General features: G+C 37.6%; 1 protein-coding gene across 4 annotated transcripts; it reads right to left on the bottom strand.

Moving 5' to 3' along the window:
* Positions 1 to 988: 988 nt before the first annotated feature.
* On the bottom strand, positions 989 to 9,441 carry LOC131307573 (heterogeneous nuclear ribonucleoprotein Q). Of its 4 annotated transcripts, none has more exons than XM_058334190.1 (9): positions 9,193 to 9,441; positions 7,409 to 7,857; positions 7,164 to 7,280; positions 6,880 to 7,020; positions 6,579 to 6,758; positions 2,464 to 2,668; positions 1,764 to 1,942; positions 1,586 to 1,671; positions 989 to 1,489 (listed from the first exon to the last, which is right to left on the bottom strand). In XM_058334190.1, exons 2-9 carry the CDS (start codon positions 7,808 to 7,810, stop codon positions 1,348 to 1,350), a joined length of 1,452 nt encoding a protein of 483 aa, XP_058190173.1. In that variant the 5' UTR covers positions 7,811 to 7,857; positions 9,193 to 9,441; the 3' UTR covers positions 989 to 1,347. The 4 variants fall into 4 exon arrangements, with proteins under 4 accessions (XP_058190173.1, XP_058190147.1, XP_058190163.1 ...); XM_058334164.1 differs by having other exon boundaries at positions 8,868 to 9,263; XM_058334180.1 differs by having other exon boundaries at positions 8,993 to 9,222.
* Between the last annotated feature and the right edge of the window lie 6,391 nt (positions 9,442 to 15,832).

Genomic DNA, 15,832 nt, shown 5'->3' on the forward strand with positions numbered 1-15,832 from the left:
CTGTTTTATGTCTTGAATGGGAGTTTAATTTATCCCTTCCTGTGATCATTACGTGGGGTCGGTACGAATGTTGGCTGCAGATACCTATCTAAGTATCAAATTTTCAATTCGAGGACACAAGGAAACGCTAGAATATCTAATGTTTGATATGTGTCATATAGTTTGTTACTAGTATGCTGTTTAATCAGTTGTTGGGACTCTTTCATGAATGTTGTTGGAGTTCTATGCATAACTAAGTTGTTGTCTTACCAAACATGTCTGACACTGATCCTACATTCTATTCGAGTTTCCAGTGTTCGACATGGATATTTGATCAGTGCGTGCGTGAACAGAGCAGAGCCTTCCTGATTCCAAAATTTCATTTTATGGAAAGTCAACTATGAACAAACAAAGCAGAAGAAAATTATTGCACAGTGTTGGCTGCTACTCATTTTCATGATCTAAACATTAGATGGCCAGTGCTCATTTGCGCGACTACCACATGTTGGTTCTCGTATTCTTAATTCAAGTCAGGCCTAACACGTCAATCGGTTTCGGGTCAGTTTTTGTGCTAAAAATTAAAAGAAACCCCAGTTGCGTCACAGTGTGTTAAATCACTCAGGGGACCGAAGGCTTCTTTATTTTATGGCCAACTCTGAACTCCATCAGCGCATCAAGTGGGGAGACCATGGCATTTCATTTGGTTTCCTGGAAAAAATCAGAGGAAAATGGCAGAGTGCAAGATCACATCGCTTCCATGTCGTCAACGGTCTGCTTCTTGAATATGAGGAATGGAGCATGAATCCAACCATTTCTTTCATTAGAAGTTTTTAACACGTATATGTCGTAAAAGGCCATGCGGCCGTCTCAATCCTTGTGCAACATACCTTTCTTCGTGTATTCATTTTGTGTATTTTCCGTTGGGTTCTTGAATGAAACAATTCACTCAGAAAATTCAAAGGTAGAACAAATAAATCCCCAACCCAACCTCGAATCAAAAGAGCGAAAGGAGAATAAATCTTGGTATCCATTTAAGGGAGGATAACAACCAGAAAATTATTTTCTAGCCAGAAAGTAATTTAGTTGTACTCAAATCTGGAAAGTACAAGCATCTGGTAGCAGAAGTAGACATTCCTACATCAAATATAATTGGTACCGGAGACATTAAACCACAAAGGCATCCGAACCGCACTGAAAACTGAAACAGTTACAGTAAATAACAAAATACATGATCACCATGGTTCTGAGTTAATAAGTTCCAGTTGTCTTTTTGCTTTGCGTAAAGAGGTTTTGGAAGTGGGGGCAGATGGAATTGGTGAAATTTTTGGGCATAACTTACTCTCAACTACAGGCACTTGTCCCCTAATCCTAGTAAGGTCTATACCTTCTGTTACGATTGGCATCATCACTGCCACCACTAGTTCCTCCCCTTCCTTGGGGTCCACCCGATCCATTGCTCCGGTCATTTCTCCGAGGCCGTGGAAGCGGCATTTGCACTCCAGGCTGCTGTCTGCACAATTCCAAGATCAGTAAAACCACATTATTCCTTCACCACTAGTATCTCAGATTCTCATACAAGAAAAACTCTTCTTGAATCAACACTTACAGAACATAGCCAATTTGACCATCTGGCAGAACCATTGGAACCATATGCATCCCTGCTGGCATTGGCCCCCTACCGTAAATCATAGGCTGTTCAAGTGTGCAAGCACAAGCATGAGATACAAGTTGACCTAAGAAACTGCAGAAAGGAACAAGAATACTATACTCATTAAACAAAATACCTGCTGAAAACCAGTGGGGATACCATATCCACCAGCTAGGGGGCCATATGGATTTCCGGGAAAAGCACCATAACCAGGATTAGGAATATAATTTGGATGAGGCGCTAAATTGTGGGGACTAGCGCCATCAAACTTCTTATCACTTTGAGGCTTAGCAAGACAAACTTCCAACATCTGACCTGCAGTTTATATCCATTGAAAATTTGAACATCTCATTCCCCTGCATGAATGAATTTCAGACAAAAAGAAGCAATAGACTAGAGTTTCTGCTTTCACAAATTAGAAAATAGGTTTAATATGAAGAGATGGACAAATATAACGTGGTTTATATTTTCCCTGCAGTTCTTCTCCAACTTAGGCAAAGGAGTTCCAACATTTTCAATTATCAGGGCCTAAATAAATTGCTGGACCTCAAACTAGCCTCCACAGGGTATATCCTAAATCATATGCATCTACCATTGCCATTGGTAAACTATTGAATTTGAAGTTTCAAATTGTCGCCGTAGTTTCTAATGATACCTCATTGTCCTTAAGTATAATGTGTCAATATTTTCAGGGACATCAGAATCAAGATGAAAAATGCAGTCATTCCCGAAACACTGCCAAACATGTGTTTCTTCGTCATCATTTTAATGTCAATAGTCCATTACCCTGAATTTGCTTGGTAGATATTGAAATAAAGAGTTTTGCCAAGCACTACCAGAAATTTCATATTTCTCTGTCTCTTTGACTGCCTTCAATGCACTGGACCTTTCTGCATAATGGATAAAACCAAAATCTCGTTTGCCACCAGATTTGGCAGGCGGCATAACAACTTTCGTAACTTCCCCATGGCGTTGAAATAGTTGCTTCACTTGCTCAGTGGGTGTGTTCTCAGGTATATTCTTCACATAAAGAGCCTTAACCTGGGAAACCAACGAAGTACGCATGATATTTCCAAGATTGGAATATAAACATTTTGCTAAAAAAAAGAAGCTTGGGTATGAGAGTCGGAATCGTTTGATTCATGTTTCCAACAGAGGAGATATGGCAAAAAGTTCATATCTGTATGTCCTCCATAATATTCTAGGATAATTGGTGTTTACCAGGTAATAGAGATTATTTCGCAAGTTATAAAATTTAAACACTTTGTTAGATAAATGCAACTATACATGTTGGACACATATATCACACCCGCACCCAAGTAAGATTGTCTGACACATAATAACATAGGCGTCTCTTTTGGTGCCTACCTGGTGGTTGAAGTGGTTTGTGGAACTCCTCATGGTCATCCACGTCAAACCTGGAAAAATTCTACACCTAGGATGGATGGATAACTGAAGGTACTTGTGTTTCCATTGCTTGGACTTGGATTTTGAGATCAATGGTTCCATAGACATGTGGAGCATCTCTCAGGAGTGGGAGGAAGACAAACTGTTATGAATCTTGTAACCACAAGGTTGACAACAACTACCCCTAAGACTATGTAAGATATGTAGGCCATCACCTTACCCCACAAAGGGATGCTTTTACAAGGACTTAGGTTCTACATGGAGATCCTTGCAGAAATTGGCAGCTATTTGGTTAATTGACTCCCCTTAACTTTACATATCAAAATTTTGGGGGTAAGCTTCATTTCAGTAGTATTGCCTTCAATTAAGCTGCAGATGATCATAATAGGAGAGTTTAGTGGTAAATCAAGACAGGTGAACTTAGTTTCACAGTTATCCGATTCACATTGACTGAACAAACACAGTTATAAACCTCCGTAATGTACTTATTCAATTTATAAACCTCCGTAATGTACTTATTCAATTTCAAATACATATGCAATAAAGTGGCTATGCAGAATTCAAACTAGGAACAAGCAGTTTTAAATTGATTCACCATATCCTTCCTTGCGTGTCGGAGATATGAAGCGAGTGAATTTCAGGGCAAAATCCAGTTCGCATTAACACAATTGACAAACTCAAAATAGAAAAGTATTAACTGAGCTCCAAGAGAGGACACACCTTTGTCAAGTTCAAGTTCGGGCTTCCAAATGCGTATTGATGCTTCGAAGTGAACACAGTAACTCTAAAAAGCAGAAACCAAGTTCTCCAAATTTTTGCGGTTCCCCACAAAATTTTTTGTCCTCATCTAATTTTTGGTTGGGAGTTCTGTTTTTGGAAGTTGGGTCAGGCTTACTATATCTGGTCTAGGTAAAGCTGGGTCATGGGATTAAAAATGCTGGGTCTGTACTGGAGGTTAGGATCTGATGATTTGTGAGGGGGGTAAATCTGTGTGCAAGAAATGGAATGATTGGTTGGCTTATGGCCCATCAGATCCCTTTGACTATTTGTTCAATCTTCAGGGGTTATGCGATTAAGTATTCTGGTTTGGTCCTGGATTTGGCTTGAATTTGTTGATTTTTGTGACGGGCCAAAATCTGTTAGGATGACTTTTAATTGATTGGTTGGCTCAATGCCATCAAAATCTCTTTGGTGTCCTCTTCAATCGCCTTCCTTTCTATCTGTTCAAGCCATAGACAGACAGCTCCAGTGAAGTTAAAGTTGTTGGCTCAAAACTGATCAACACTCTCTGGGGAGGCCTAAGCCCCACTGTAGAGTAACAAGTACTTGGCAACTGGTTTTCACTTGCGGCCAAGAAAGGATTTGGCTGAGAATTGTAGTAGGCAGGAGACCCAAGCATCGACAACAGAGAGTTTTGTCTAAGCATTTCTGGGGTGCTGAGTGATGGTTGATGTTGCAAAAGCTTTGACAATGGATGAGCAAGGGTAGGATTCAAAGAGAAGCATTTTATCGCATTTTGTGAGGATTTCGATTGCTAGTGGTACGATAGTGCTGGGTGTGCAAAGACACTGATGTGATGGGTCAAAATCACAAGAACATTGCGGCATTAAGCTATGGTGAGCAGCAAGGCTCTGATACCAACATTGGAGCAGCACATAAAAGAGATAAAAACAAGCATTGAATGGGTAGAGGATGAGGACAGGAAAGATGAAGACCACAGAGACAGAGAGCAAGGCCAGCCTAGAGAGAGGTATGGGCAAAATCTGTAATACAATTATGCCAAACACCTGATAAGTTCCTACACCACGCCTGATATAAACAGGGCATTGTTCAATAAAACTGGAAAAAAAAACGATCTAAACAAATCTAAACTCTTGATTGTTACAATGTCATCGTAAATAATATGCACAGAGCTCCCTTTCGGTCCCATCAAAATATCTTACACACTCACAGACCAGATTACTTGGTTTCTGACAACTCTCTGTTTTCAATACAAACACTATTTTAAAAAACCAAACACCTCAAAATACAGAATGGAATGACAATTTCGATTGAGAATTTCTTATGAGAGCGGAGCTCTTAAGGGTATAACATTTGCAAATTCTTGTGTCACAATGTTTCTTACATTAATCAGGAATTAGTCGGGAATAACTATGTTCAAAGACATGTATATTCAACTTATATAATTTGCTTGCACGTTCCACATGGAAGAGATGTAATATATGAAGCATTGACACCACCGAGTGGTTGCTGTATCTATGTCGACCACAGCGGGGCACCCGACACACCTGTGACATGGGGGATATGAATCGGATGTCCAATCAAACATAATGAAATTTAAGCAAGGGACATATGTGTCTGAAGAGAGATACATATAGGGACAAGGCTGGTGTCACTTCATAATACAAAAATTAATTCAAAGGTTAATGAAAAAAATAACAACAAACCTATCACTTGTTCCTCATGGTTCGTGTGCTAGATGAATTATCTCCTAATTACGTAGAACCAATGTTAATTTTCTTATTCTTGCCAAGTTAATGTTGGTTTCCATTAGTTTTGGGTATTTTGGATACATTTTTGTGTTAATAACAATTAAAACTTAAATATAAAAAAACACATGTCTCTATTTAGTTTTTGCCTTGTCCCTGACATGTCTCTGTTCCCATTTAATTAATTGCTACGTCATGTATCCTGTGTCCCTGCCTCTATCTGTGTTCGAGCTTCTTAGGATGTAGATAGATAAAGCAAGCACCCATGACACTTCCAAATCGTCCACCATTTGCAGAATTTGTGGTTTTACATGACATACAGGTCATTCATTAATCGGCATGTGTCCCCTGTAGTAGGCTAAGAGCCTGTACTCACTATTTGAAATTCATTTGCGGGCTCCCTTTGGAATTCATTTGTGGGCTCCCCTTTGAATTAAATTCTTAGTGATAACTATGAGAGATATTTGACAATTGATTGTGATGTGGCAAAACACTGACCGCAGCCTAAACTGAAAAAAGTATACCAAGACGACAATGGTAGTGTTAGTGCAGAGGCTGTTGCCGCTAATTGATTGTGCTGGAGAAGGAAGGTTCACTATTATCAGACCCTATGTTCTTTAATGGAGCAGGACTGGTAACCAGAAGCAAAGCTTAAAGATGTTAGACAGGAAGGAGGGAGGAAAACAAAAGTTGCTGTTTTTATTAGAGTACTACCACTTCAAGAACTAAAGGAAGCTTTTTCTTAATTTTTATTAGGGTTTCTGGCCGTCAAGATACCTATGTAAGCAAGTTCCTTTCTCCAATATTCAATTTCCATATTCTTACTAGGTTACAGCCTATCTTAGTCTTACTCAGGAGTTTTTCGATTTGACATATGGAACAGAGGCAGCCATGTAAAGACTAAGATGACCCGATGAGGATCAAGGTAAGGTATTGAAGGAGAAGACTAGCCTAAGTTCCCATAGCTAACCCAACATTGAATGCCTCAGGGAAGTTGTCAAAACATAGTCTTTGATTTAAGAACTCAAACTGTTTATATAGCATTTGGAATTTACCTGAGAAGCAGCAGCAGAATTATCAGGAGTACTCTTTGGATCAGCCCAGCTGACGGTTGGGGCATTTCCATCCAATTTAAAACTGGCATTTGACATTTTCTGTCTAGAAAAATCAGCACAAGCATTGTTGTAATACTCAATGAAAGCAAAACCGCGATTCCGGCTTGGATACTGAGGATCCTGTTGTCAAAGAAAGTAATGATACTTGCATCATTTGTAGTTATGCTTCCTTAACTATTAAGAATTTTATACAAAAACTACTAACATATACACTTGATCAAATTACAAAAAGAAAACACACCTTTATAAGCTCAATGTTTTCTGCTCCAGGACCAGTCTCCTCAATGACTTTCGTAAACTCTTCATCTGTCCAGTTTTTTGGAAGATTACCGATAAATAATCGGCGTTTAGTTTCAGCAAGTGAACACCTTAATGTTCTTCCCTGCAATAATGATGCAAACGAAAAGTCACAAACCAAATTAACAACACAAATGCACAGAAATAACCACCTCTAAGGCCCCAAAAATTAGTTTTTATAACCAATCTTGCCAAAAACAAGTTGTACTGTAGTCAGCGTAGACAAACCTTGAACTCTTTGTTGTTCAATTCTTCAATGGCCTGCTGTGCAACCTCCTTGGCTTTAAATGCTACGAAAGCAAAACCCTTAGTTTCACCAGTATCCCTATTCTTCATCAACCTTACCTGCCAAACAGTTGTGAAATTAAAACCATAAAGGAAACAAAACAAACAAATTCATTAATGTTACAAGCAGCAAAACAAAAAAGCAGCATCCACATCAGCCTTTTTCTTCCCACTGGACGAGAACTGACCTCAAAAATATCGCCAAACGGTTCACATAGATCCCTCAAATCATCGTTTGAAACATCACGAGGAAGCCCACCAATGAAAATTTCAGACCCGTAAGGTGGAAGGGCAAGAAGTTCGGCACGCTTCTTCTCATCATCATCGTCAATCGAAGCAGTCTGCTTTTCTTTATCTCCCACGGGTTCATCAGTAATGATGCTTCTATCTGCTTCAACCACATCTAATTCTGGCGAACGTTCTCTCCCACTATCCTCACTTTTCAAGTCCTCAAGTTGGTCTTCACCAGTTTCATCGCCAACTTCCCCCGCTCCTTCATCCTCTACCTGTTCTTCAACATCATCATCCATCTCTTCGTAATTGTCATCGTCAAGATCCACCCGATCCTCAATTTCAGTCCCCTCGTCCATGACTGCTTCACGTCCAATGATGAAACTTGACCTCCAACTAAGTTAAGCTAAACAATGCGCAAAGTAAAGAGAACTGTAAGACTAGAAGAGCCTGCAAACTTGTAAAAGTACTTCACGAAATCTTCTGGTGTCTCACGAGACAAGCATAAAAAGTACATTAAATAATTTACAGGAAAATCAGAGGAAACATGGCCCCGTTTTGCATCATGTTTAAAAACTGTTTTCGGGTTTGGTAGAACAGGTTACTGACAAAGTAAGCCGAAAAATTCCCTGAAAATAAATGGGCTAAAGCCTAAAACTTCATCAATCTTTCTGAGTACACCCAATCAAAAGGTTAAATTCAGAAGAAATCAATGACAATGAAAGTAAAATGATTCAAAACTTCCCACTGTTTCTGTTTCCAAAACCAGCAAATAAATGAAGAATGTAAAACCAAACAAGGTCTTGGGTTTAACTGTGCCACTGGAACCTGAAACAGATCCAAAAGCGAACTTTTCCCAACAAGACCCGGCATAAAACGTTCGTCAAAACTCACGTAAAGAAAGCAAGCAAATATTCCCAGATTAATTCCGCATAAATACGTCCAGATCCCAAGACTCGACTAACGTTTTGAACTAAAGTTGCATATCTCGACTAACGTTGAGAACTAAAGTTGCATTTTAGTCTTAGCTGATAATGCTATAATACAACACCATCTTTTTATTTTGGGCAAGTTAATAAGATTTTATTAAACCACAAAAGTAATACAATATCAAAGGGGGCATTCCCCAACAACAAACAACCAAACTTCAAAAGAAAAGGCCTTGACTAGCCATCTCAACCTTACAGCTACACTTCCTAGACTACAAACAACCAAACTTCAAAAGAAAAGGCCTTGAAATATGGTAAAAATGCTAAAATATGTATTGTGTAATTACTAAGCCGAAGATTAATCCAAACCAAAGCCCTACCATTCGGAGCAAATAATTCAGAATAGAGAAACCCCCAACCCTAAGATGAACTCCACGCACAGAACAGAATAAATAGGTATTGCAAAATGAAGGGTGGAAAATCACACCATCTCAAGACGGAAACCAATGGCATCAGAGAGACAGACAGAGAGAGAGGACAGCGACCAATCCGAAAACCCTAGTCCGTAAAATTTATTGTTTTTTCCTGAACAGTCGACACAGATCCACGTACTTATACTGTTTGATTTCGATTGAAAGTGAAGAAGATTGAGCTCAGAAATTCCAGAAATGGAACGAGATTTAGGGCCAACTCATTACGCAAAGCCATGTATGGATATACAGTGTATGAGGGAGAATGGACATGAAGAGAGAGGAAGAGGGGGGGGAGGAGAGAGAGAGAGAGAGAAAGGGGTGAGTGAGACTTCTGCGTACCAATTTGGGTCTTTTTTCGTTTCCTTTTCACCGTCGAGGGTTTGAGCTGCTTTGGGTTCGGTTTTGTATCCAACCCTTTGCTCCTCCTTTCCTCTCTGTCTTTGTCTTTCCGTATTAGTAACTGTTGCTCTTGGCCAGACTCCGCGCGTGACCTTTTCGATGATAAATTCGTGTTCGGATTAATTAACGTATGCGCACTTTTGATTTGATTGAATCTCCGGACCCTTAAATTTAAATCTTAAGAATTATTATTGTTGTTGTAATTTTTTTAAGAACATACAAGAAGCGTTTGTTTATGTTCAGTGAGTCTTGACCCTTGGTATTGTTCATAGGGTATGTGGTGCCTTCCAACTCAGCTATAAGTCTACTTGTAATAAATATTTTGTTGACGGTGGGAACTAATTTGCAGTAAGGACTTGTTACGAGGCTCTCGCCCAACTAATTTATTTGAGTTTAAGCCTATATTCGTTTGTTTAAAACTCATTGTTTGTGTTTATTATACAAATAAATAAAATAGGTTTGAATACTTTCTAAAACTAGTTATTAGATTTTAAAATCAAGTTGAAACAAGTTGCTCACTCGTTTAATTATTGTTTAAAGATTTGTTAGAACTGTGGTTCATATGTTAAGTATGAAGAGATACTAAAAAGTTCTAGAAATAATGCCAGATGATAGAGCGGAACGAGTGGAGCTAAGCATAACAAGTGGAGCATAGCGGAGTGACAGCATCTGGCCCATCACCGATGATCCAATGAAAGTACACTGGGCCTTCTGCCCAAGCGTTCTGTAATTTGGGAGGTGCGGGGGCTATGCCCCTCGGTATGGTATGGTATCGTACAAGGGTATTTTTGGGATACAGACCAAATACCAGGTTAGGGTTAGAATATAGTAGGTATAAATACTTTATGTTGTAAACCATATTTCGTACTGTGATAATAAGAGCCGTCGAGCAAAAAAAAAAAAAAACAGCAGCTCTTGCTCCCGTGGACGTACCCGGTATTGGAGAAAGTTACTTGAAATTGACTTTATTAAAGCTCATTTGAAATTAATCATCTTGTAAACAACCTAAGCTTAAATATTACTTTCAAAACTCCTTAAATTTTCTAAACTAAACTTAAATGACTTAATTGTTCGGCTCGCTCAACTCTTGTATTAGCCCTGGTGCTAAATTCAAGCAGAAGCAAGAATTTAGTACTCTGTTTGAAGGTGTAAAAAGAAATAGCCAAATAGTTAAGGAGAAAGGGAAGAAACTATTCAGAATTTATATACTCATCAGATCACACTCGCCAAGAAAAAAGTATTTTGTTTTTGGCTCCCGTGAAATCATATATATGAAGAATAACGCCAATTTTTATTGCTAAAGTAACCATTTTTTCTTTTCCCACGTTCTTCCAAACAAAGTGAGCGCGGTTGATGTTCATTGAAAAACCATTTTTTTCATTCACTGCGACAGAGTGGAAGGAAAAGAATTCAACAACAAAGATTAGTTCCTGTGGTGGAAGATTATTTTCAAGTCACACTTTAAAACTGAATGAATTAAGTTAGGATAAATTACTCAAATGGTTCTTGTAGTTTGGTTTTTGTGTCACTTTGGTTTCTACTATTTCAATTGGCTCTATTTTAACTATGCAACTTCGCTTTCGTGCCAATTAAGGATGGTATATAACTTCTGTTAGCTCTCACTAATGGAACCCTTTTGAAAAATTACACTTGATTCCTTGTAATTTTGGCTCGATGCGATATGACCCCTTATCATTTAAAAACTATCACACGACCTTATGTAATTTATGTATTAAAATGAATCGTTACATCACATTACTAATAAATGTAAAAAAAATTATATTTACCTTTCATATCTTATTCTCTTTCTCTTTCCTCACTCATCTATACGTAAGCACATTCGTTTAACAAGTTATTATATATACACTCTTTCCCCATCTGATAAGGCTCTTGGGGGTTGAGATTTGATTATTAAGGTGATGGTATTAGCAATACTGTATTTGGTTCACAAAATTGGTTCGGATTGGTAGTCCGATCGGACTACTAGGACCTCAAATCGGGGGTATTAGCAATACCTATTGGGACTTGGTATTCACAATCCAATCCTAACCTTGCTATTGCAAAAGTACTAAACTATCTTTGTTAAACCAAGTATGGAAATTGTATATGGGAAATGGAGCCCAACTACAAAAAGTTTTGAATGCCAAGGACAAAATTGTCAATTCATTTTTTGAAACCCATCCTAACATTTGCAAACAAACTTGAGATTGGTACTTTAATCCAATCCCATCTTTTAATCCGATGCAAAACAAACATACAATTTACCAATCCCACCTTATTACCAATCCCATTAGAGCATTCACAGTGGAATAATCAAAAGTGGATAATTAAAAGTTGCCACATCATTTTATTCATTTAAGGGGTTGCTAAGGTTTTTTTGGTTATCCATTTAAGAGGTTGCTAAGGTTAGCAATGTAGAGGTCCATAATGGTACAACCAAAATTGAATAACCAAAACTTGCCACATCACTTTTTTAACTTATAAAAATCTAGAAATTGTGACATAGAAAATAATTTTTTTAAAATAGTTTTCAAACTAATAAAAATAGGTTATTAGAAAAAGAAAAAATAGTTTTTTTTTGAAAACTTTGATTAAAAAAACACTTGTTGGGAAAAAGTTAAAAAAAAAAACAATTTTTGAATAGAAAAAGTTTTTTCTTTCAAAAGAACAATTTTTGAAAAAAAAGTTTTAATAAAAAAACTGTTTTGAAATAAAACTGTTTTAAAAAAACGTTGGGAAAAACAGTTTTAATAAAAAAACGCGTAAAAAAACCGTTTTTGCGAAGAAAAAAAACTATTTTTAAAAGTATTTTTGTTATAAACATATTGAAAATGGAAGAAAGAAGGTTTTGTGTAATGATGGTATATTTGATTGAGAAAATGTGAAGACAATTAAATTTGATTATCGACAAAATGTTGGTAGTTTTGATTATCCAAGATCTAAATTTGATGAGTTGCTAAGATATTTACTCCGTATAAGTTTGATTATTCCAATGTGAGCTCTTTTCAAACAAATGTTGCTAATCTTATAAAAAAATTTTATTTTGATTATACCACTGTGGATGCTCTTACCTTACCAATCTCATCATGGCTAGTTAGGTCATGAAACGGGGCCTATGCTCTAAGATAGGTTAATTTTTTTTGGATTATTGTTTCAGTATTATTTATCTACTTTTTTTTTTTCATTTATTAGTTTTAGATCAATGTTGTTATTATTTAGGGGAACTTAAATAGGGGTCATTCCCCACATAAATACTTAAGTCTTTATCTTAGTGAGTTTAAAAACTTATCTTTTCATTCTCAAATTCAAATAAATCCTATATTACTTTCTTCTCTCTCCTAATTTTTATAAGTCTTTTAAATAAGATGCCTATTTAATTTATTATATTATTAATTCCTCTCAACAAACAGGAAAGTAGCAAGAAGCCTTGGGCGGGATGGTACGCAGCACGCTACGCGGTCACAACCACCTTTTGTTTCCCACCTTTCCCGCCGCCATCCAACGTGCACAATCTCGCTTCGACAGTTCGACCACCGCAAATCCTGATAAGCCCAAGTACTCTCTCTCTCTCTCTCTCTCTCTCTCTCTCTCTCTTTGTGATCGTTATGCTTAGTGTTGGTCATTGAACTGTGTCCTCATTTGTCAAGAAAAAGGGCAATGATTACTTTTGGTAGCATTGCTGATACTATGATTATTCATTATTGGCTTTCACATTGTTTGTTCCTCATCGGATTCTACTATTCTCTGGTCGGTTGCATACAAAGTATTTGATAAAATGATGTGATTTGGATGATTATAGGGGCGCGGGACGTGTACGCTTTGATTGGTGTACATACTTCATCTAGCAAAAATAAAATAAAATAATACACAGTTGAAGTTGGAGAGCAATTTTGTTCACCCTCGAGAGGATATGCTCATTTTAAGTCTCACCTCGATGATTGAAATCGTTTTGTTTGGCCAAATTCATTTGTTAGGAGGCCAAAAAAAATTTGAGCACAATCTGATATGGATAAATGCTAATGGTTTAATAGTTTCTTACCCGAAAATTTTAATGAAAAAATATAAACTTCTAGATGAAACACTTACCGATATTCGATTGCACTGAAGTTTTGCATGGTCTCCCAACAAATGAATATTGATAAAATGAACGGTTGTGATCAGAAGCGAGACACATAATGAGCATACCCTTGCCGAGGATGAACAAAATTATGCTCGTTGAAGTTGGGGGAAACGTTAAAAGGCATTACATGAAAACGTAAGCAGTGCTTAATTATTGGTGTTAGATGTTTTGTTTATTGCTATATTCTCCTTCCTTCCTGAGTTAATTGATTTTTTAAATTTGATGCTTTGAAATTTTTTCTACCCCGTTCATTTTTTAGAAAGTAGGATTGATTTTATGAGTGTTACGAATAGATAACTCATAATTCCAATATTTTTTCTGTATGTTTAACTCTTCTTCCGAAATTATCCTAAACAACTAAAATTTGCAAGACAGGGAGTGAAGGTCAGTTTAATTTGGATGCCTGTAATCTTTTGTAGAAATAGGAATTTGATTACTAGGAATCAAATTCCTAGTAAGTCGATACCCAGAGTAATTCTATTCCGATGTTTGGATTAAAATAAGTAATCTTCTCTAGGAATCATTTATTTTGGAAATATCCTAAAGTCAAATGTTTTCTTTTTATATTGATCGAGCCAGGAATCCAAGATTCCCATGGGGGATGGGAGGAATCAGGTTTCTCCTGTATTCAGGAATGTGATTCCTCATGGATTAGGAGATCAGTAATCTCATTCCTATTCCCACTATTTACAAACATAGGAATGTTAGAGTTCCGGAACCACATTCTCATTTCCCCCTAAGATACATGTCATCCAAACACAGCCTAAAGGATTATGTGACTTAGGGACCCAAGGGCAGGCAGGGAGAAGGAAAAGGGGTTCCCGGGTTTTGGCTGCAGGTTGGTGAGATGGCCGCCCCTTAGCTCCAGTTTCCACTGCACAGGCCCTGTTTCTCTGTTCATGAAGATTGCCACATGAGCAAGAGTGTGAATTGTTTTATGTTCTCCAAAGACTCAATAAGACCAATACTTGACCATAAAATACTGTGATGTCCGTTATGCAGTGCTCTCTCTCATATCCTCGACTTCTGTATAAATTTATCAATGAAAACATTGCCATTTGCCACCAACCACAACAGTAGTAAGCAGTCCCTGTCATTCTTATTTCCAAAAACCTTTTATCATGTTTTCGAAAACGGCTAGCTGCTTTTGAAGCACTCCTCTATCAGAGCATCTCCAAGGCGATGCTCAATTTTGGAGCGCTCTCGTATTGAGCATCACCAACCTGATCATCTGCCCTCTGGTGTGGGTTGGATATCCTCTCAAAACCCTCCCTCTGTTACATATTTCTTTGCTAGATTTTTTTTTTTTTTTTGCTTTTTGTTTCTGCAAAGTGTTTGTTTTCAAGGTCGATTGTGCCTTAAGGCTGAATGAGCTTTGAATTGGAGGGATTTTCCATAGCAGGGTTAACCTCTCAAAATTTTATAAGTTCTTTGTGGATTATTCTTAACCTGCAACAGTTGTATGATTTAGTTCATTTAAGGTAGTTTGCTTTTCTCATGGTTACAAGATTAATTTTTTTCTCTAAAAGTTGCTATTCAAATTGCGTATAGGAACAATGAAACTTCTTCAAGTAGCCAATCGCTAACCAATGCTAGATATATATGGTTTTGAATTTTTCAACCTTAGAGTGCTAAGGATTTTGTTCTTGGAATTACGACGTCTCTATACACATAACTTTTCTCCCAACACACTTGCTTCCTTGTTTAACTCCTTTTTCCTCGTTTTGTAAAAGTTTGTCAAGGTTGCTGGTCAAGGCTGAAAAGAATTTCAAAGAAAAGAGACCTGCCATTGGAGGGTTGACATCTCAAGACTAAGAGTCTTAATTTTGTTTTGTTGTTTGCGTTTACTTTCAACATTTCATTCGATGCCAAATGTTCTAGTTAATTTTTTCACGATGGTGAGAGGGGCATTTTTTCCTCTAAATGCAGCCTAATAATATGAGGTTCAGACCAATGCAAATTTTTTCATGTGCTGGAAAGAAAATATTGGAGCTTAAAATCTTTATATGTGTGTTCCTGCAGTAAGACGAGCACAAACACTTGCATCTTTGTAAACTCTGCCTGGTCAACAAAAATATCCCTTGCTTGGGGCTCAGTGGATGTCTTGTGAGCACACACACAACCCTTCCAGAGCACACCCTCCTTCATGATGGTCACCCCATCCGTCAATCCAAGGACTTTGTCCATCCAGCCGCTGGACGGCTGGAGAATAGCGCTAGTGAATCATACATCTCTTTTACCGTCAAATACTCCTTTGCATTTTCGTGTTTCTTGATTACTCCCTCAACATTCCGATCCTTGCCCCAATTGTGTAGTCCTCCATTCTTGAACACGCCAATCTGTTCTACCTCCTCTAGTATGTCTTCGTAAAGCCTAGGGCTCATGGGGTCTTTGCTCCGATGTTAAGTGAGATCAAACTCTACGGCATTTTCTTGTTTGTGAAAATAAGCACTTGAAGCC

Source organism: Rhododendron vialii, chromosome 1a (genome assembly GCF_030253575.1).
Source record: "Rhododendron vialii isolate Sample 1 chromosome 1a, ASM3025357v1".
Lineage (NCBI taxonomy): Eukaryota > Viridiplantae > Streptophyta > Magnoliopsida > Ericales > Ericaceae > Rhododendron > Rhododendron vialii.

Bases quoted from the DNA above. Each gene is read 5' to 3' on its own strand.
- LOC131307573 (XM_058334190.1), bottom strand. From the start codon at position 7,810: ATGGACGAGGGGACTGAAATTGAGGATCGGGTGGATCTTGACGATGAC. The intron at 7,021-7,163 runs GTTTGTCTACGC...TCATTATTGCAG, and splicing joins TGAACAACAAAGAGTTCAAG to GGAAGAACATTAAGGTGTTC. The intron at 1,672-1,763 runs GTATTTTGTTTA...ACACTTGAACAG, and splicing joins TCCCCACTGGTTTTCAGCAG to CCTATGATTTACGGTAGGGG.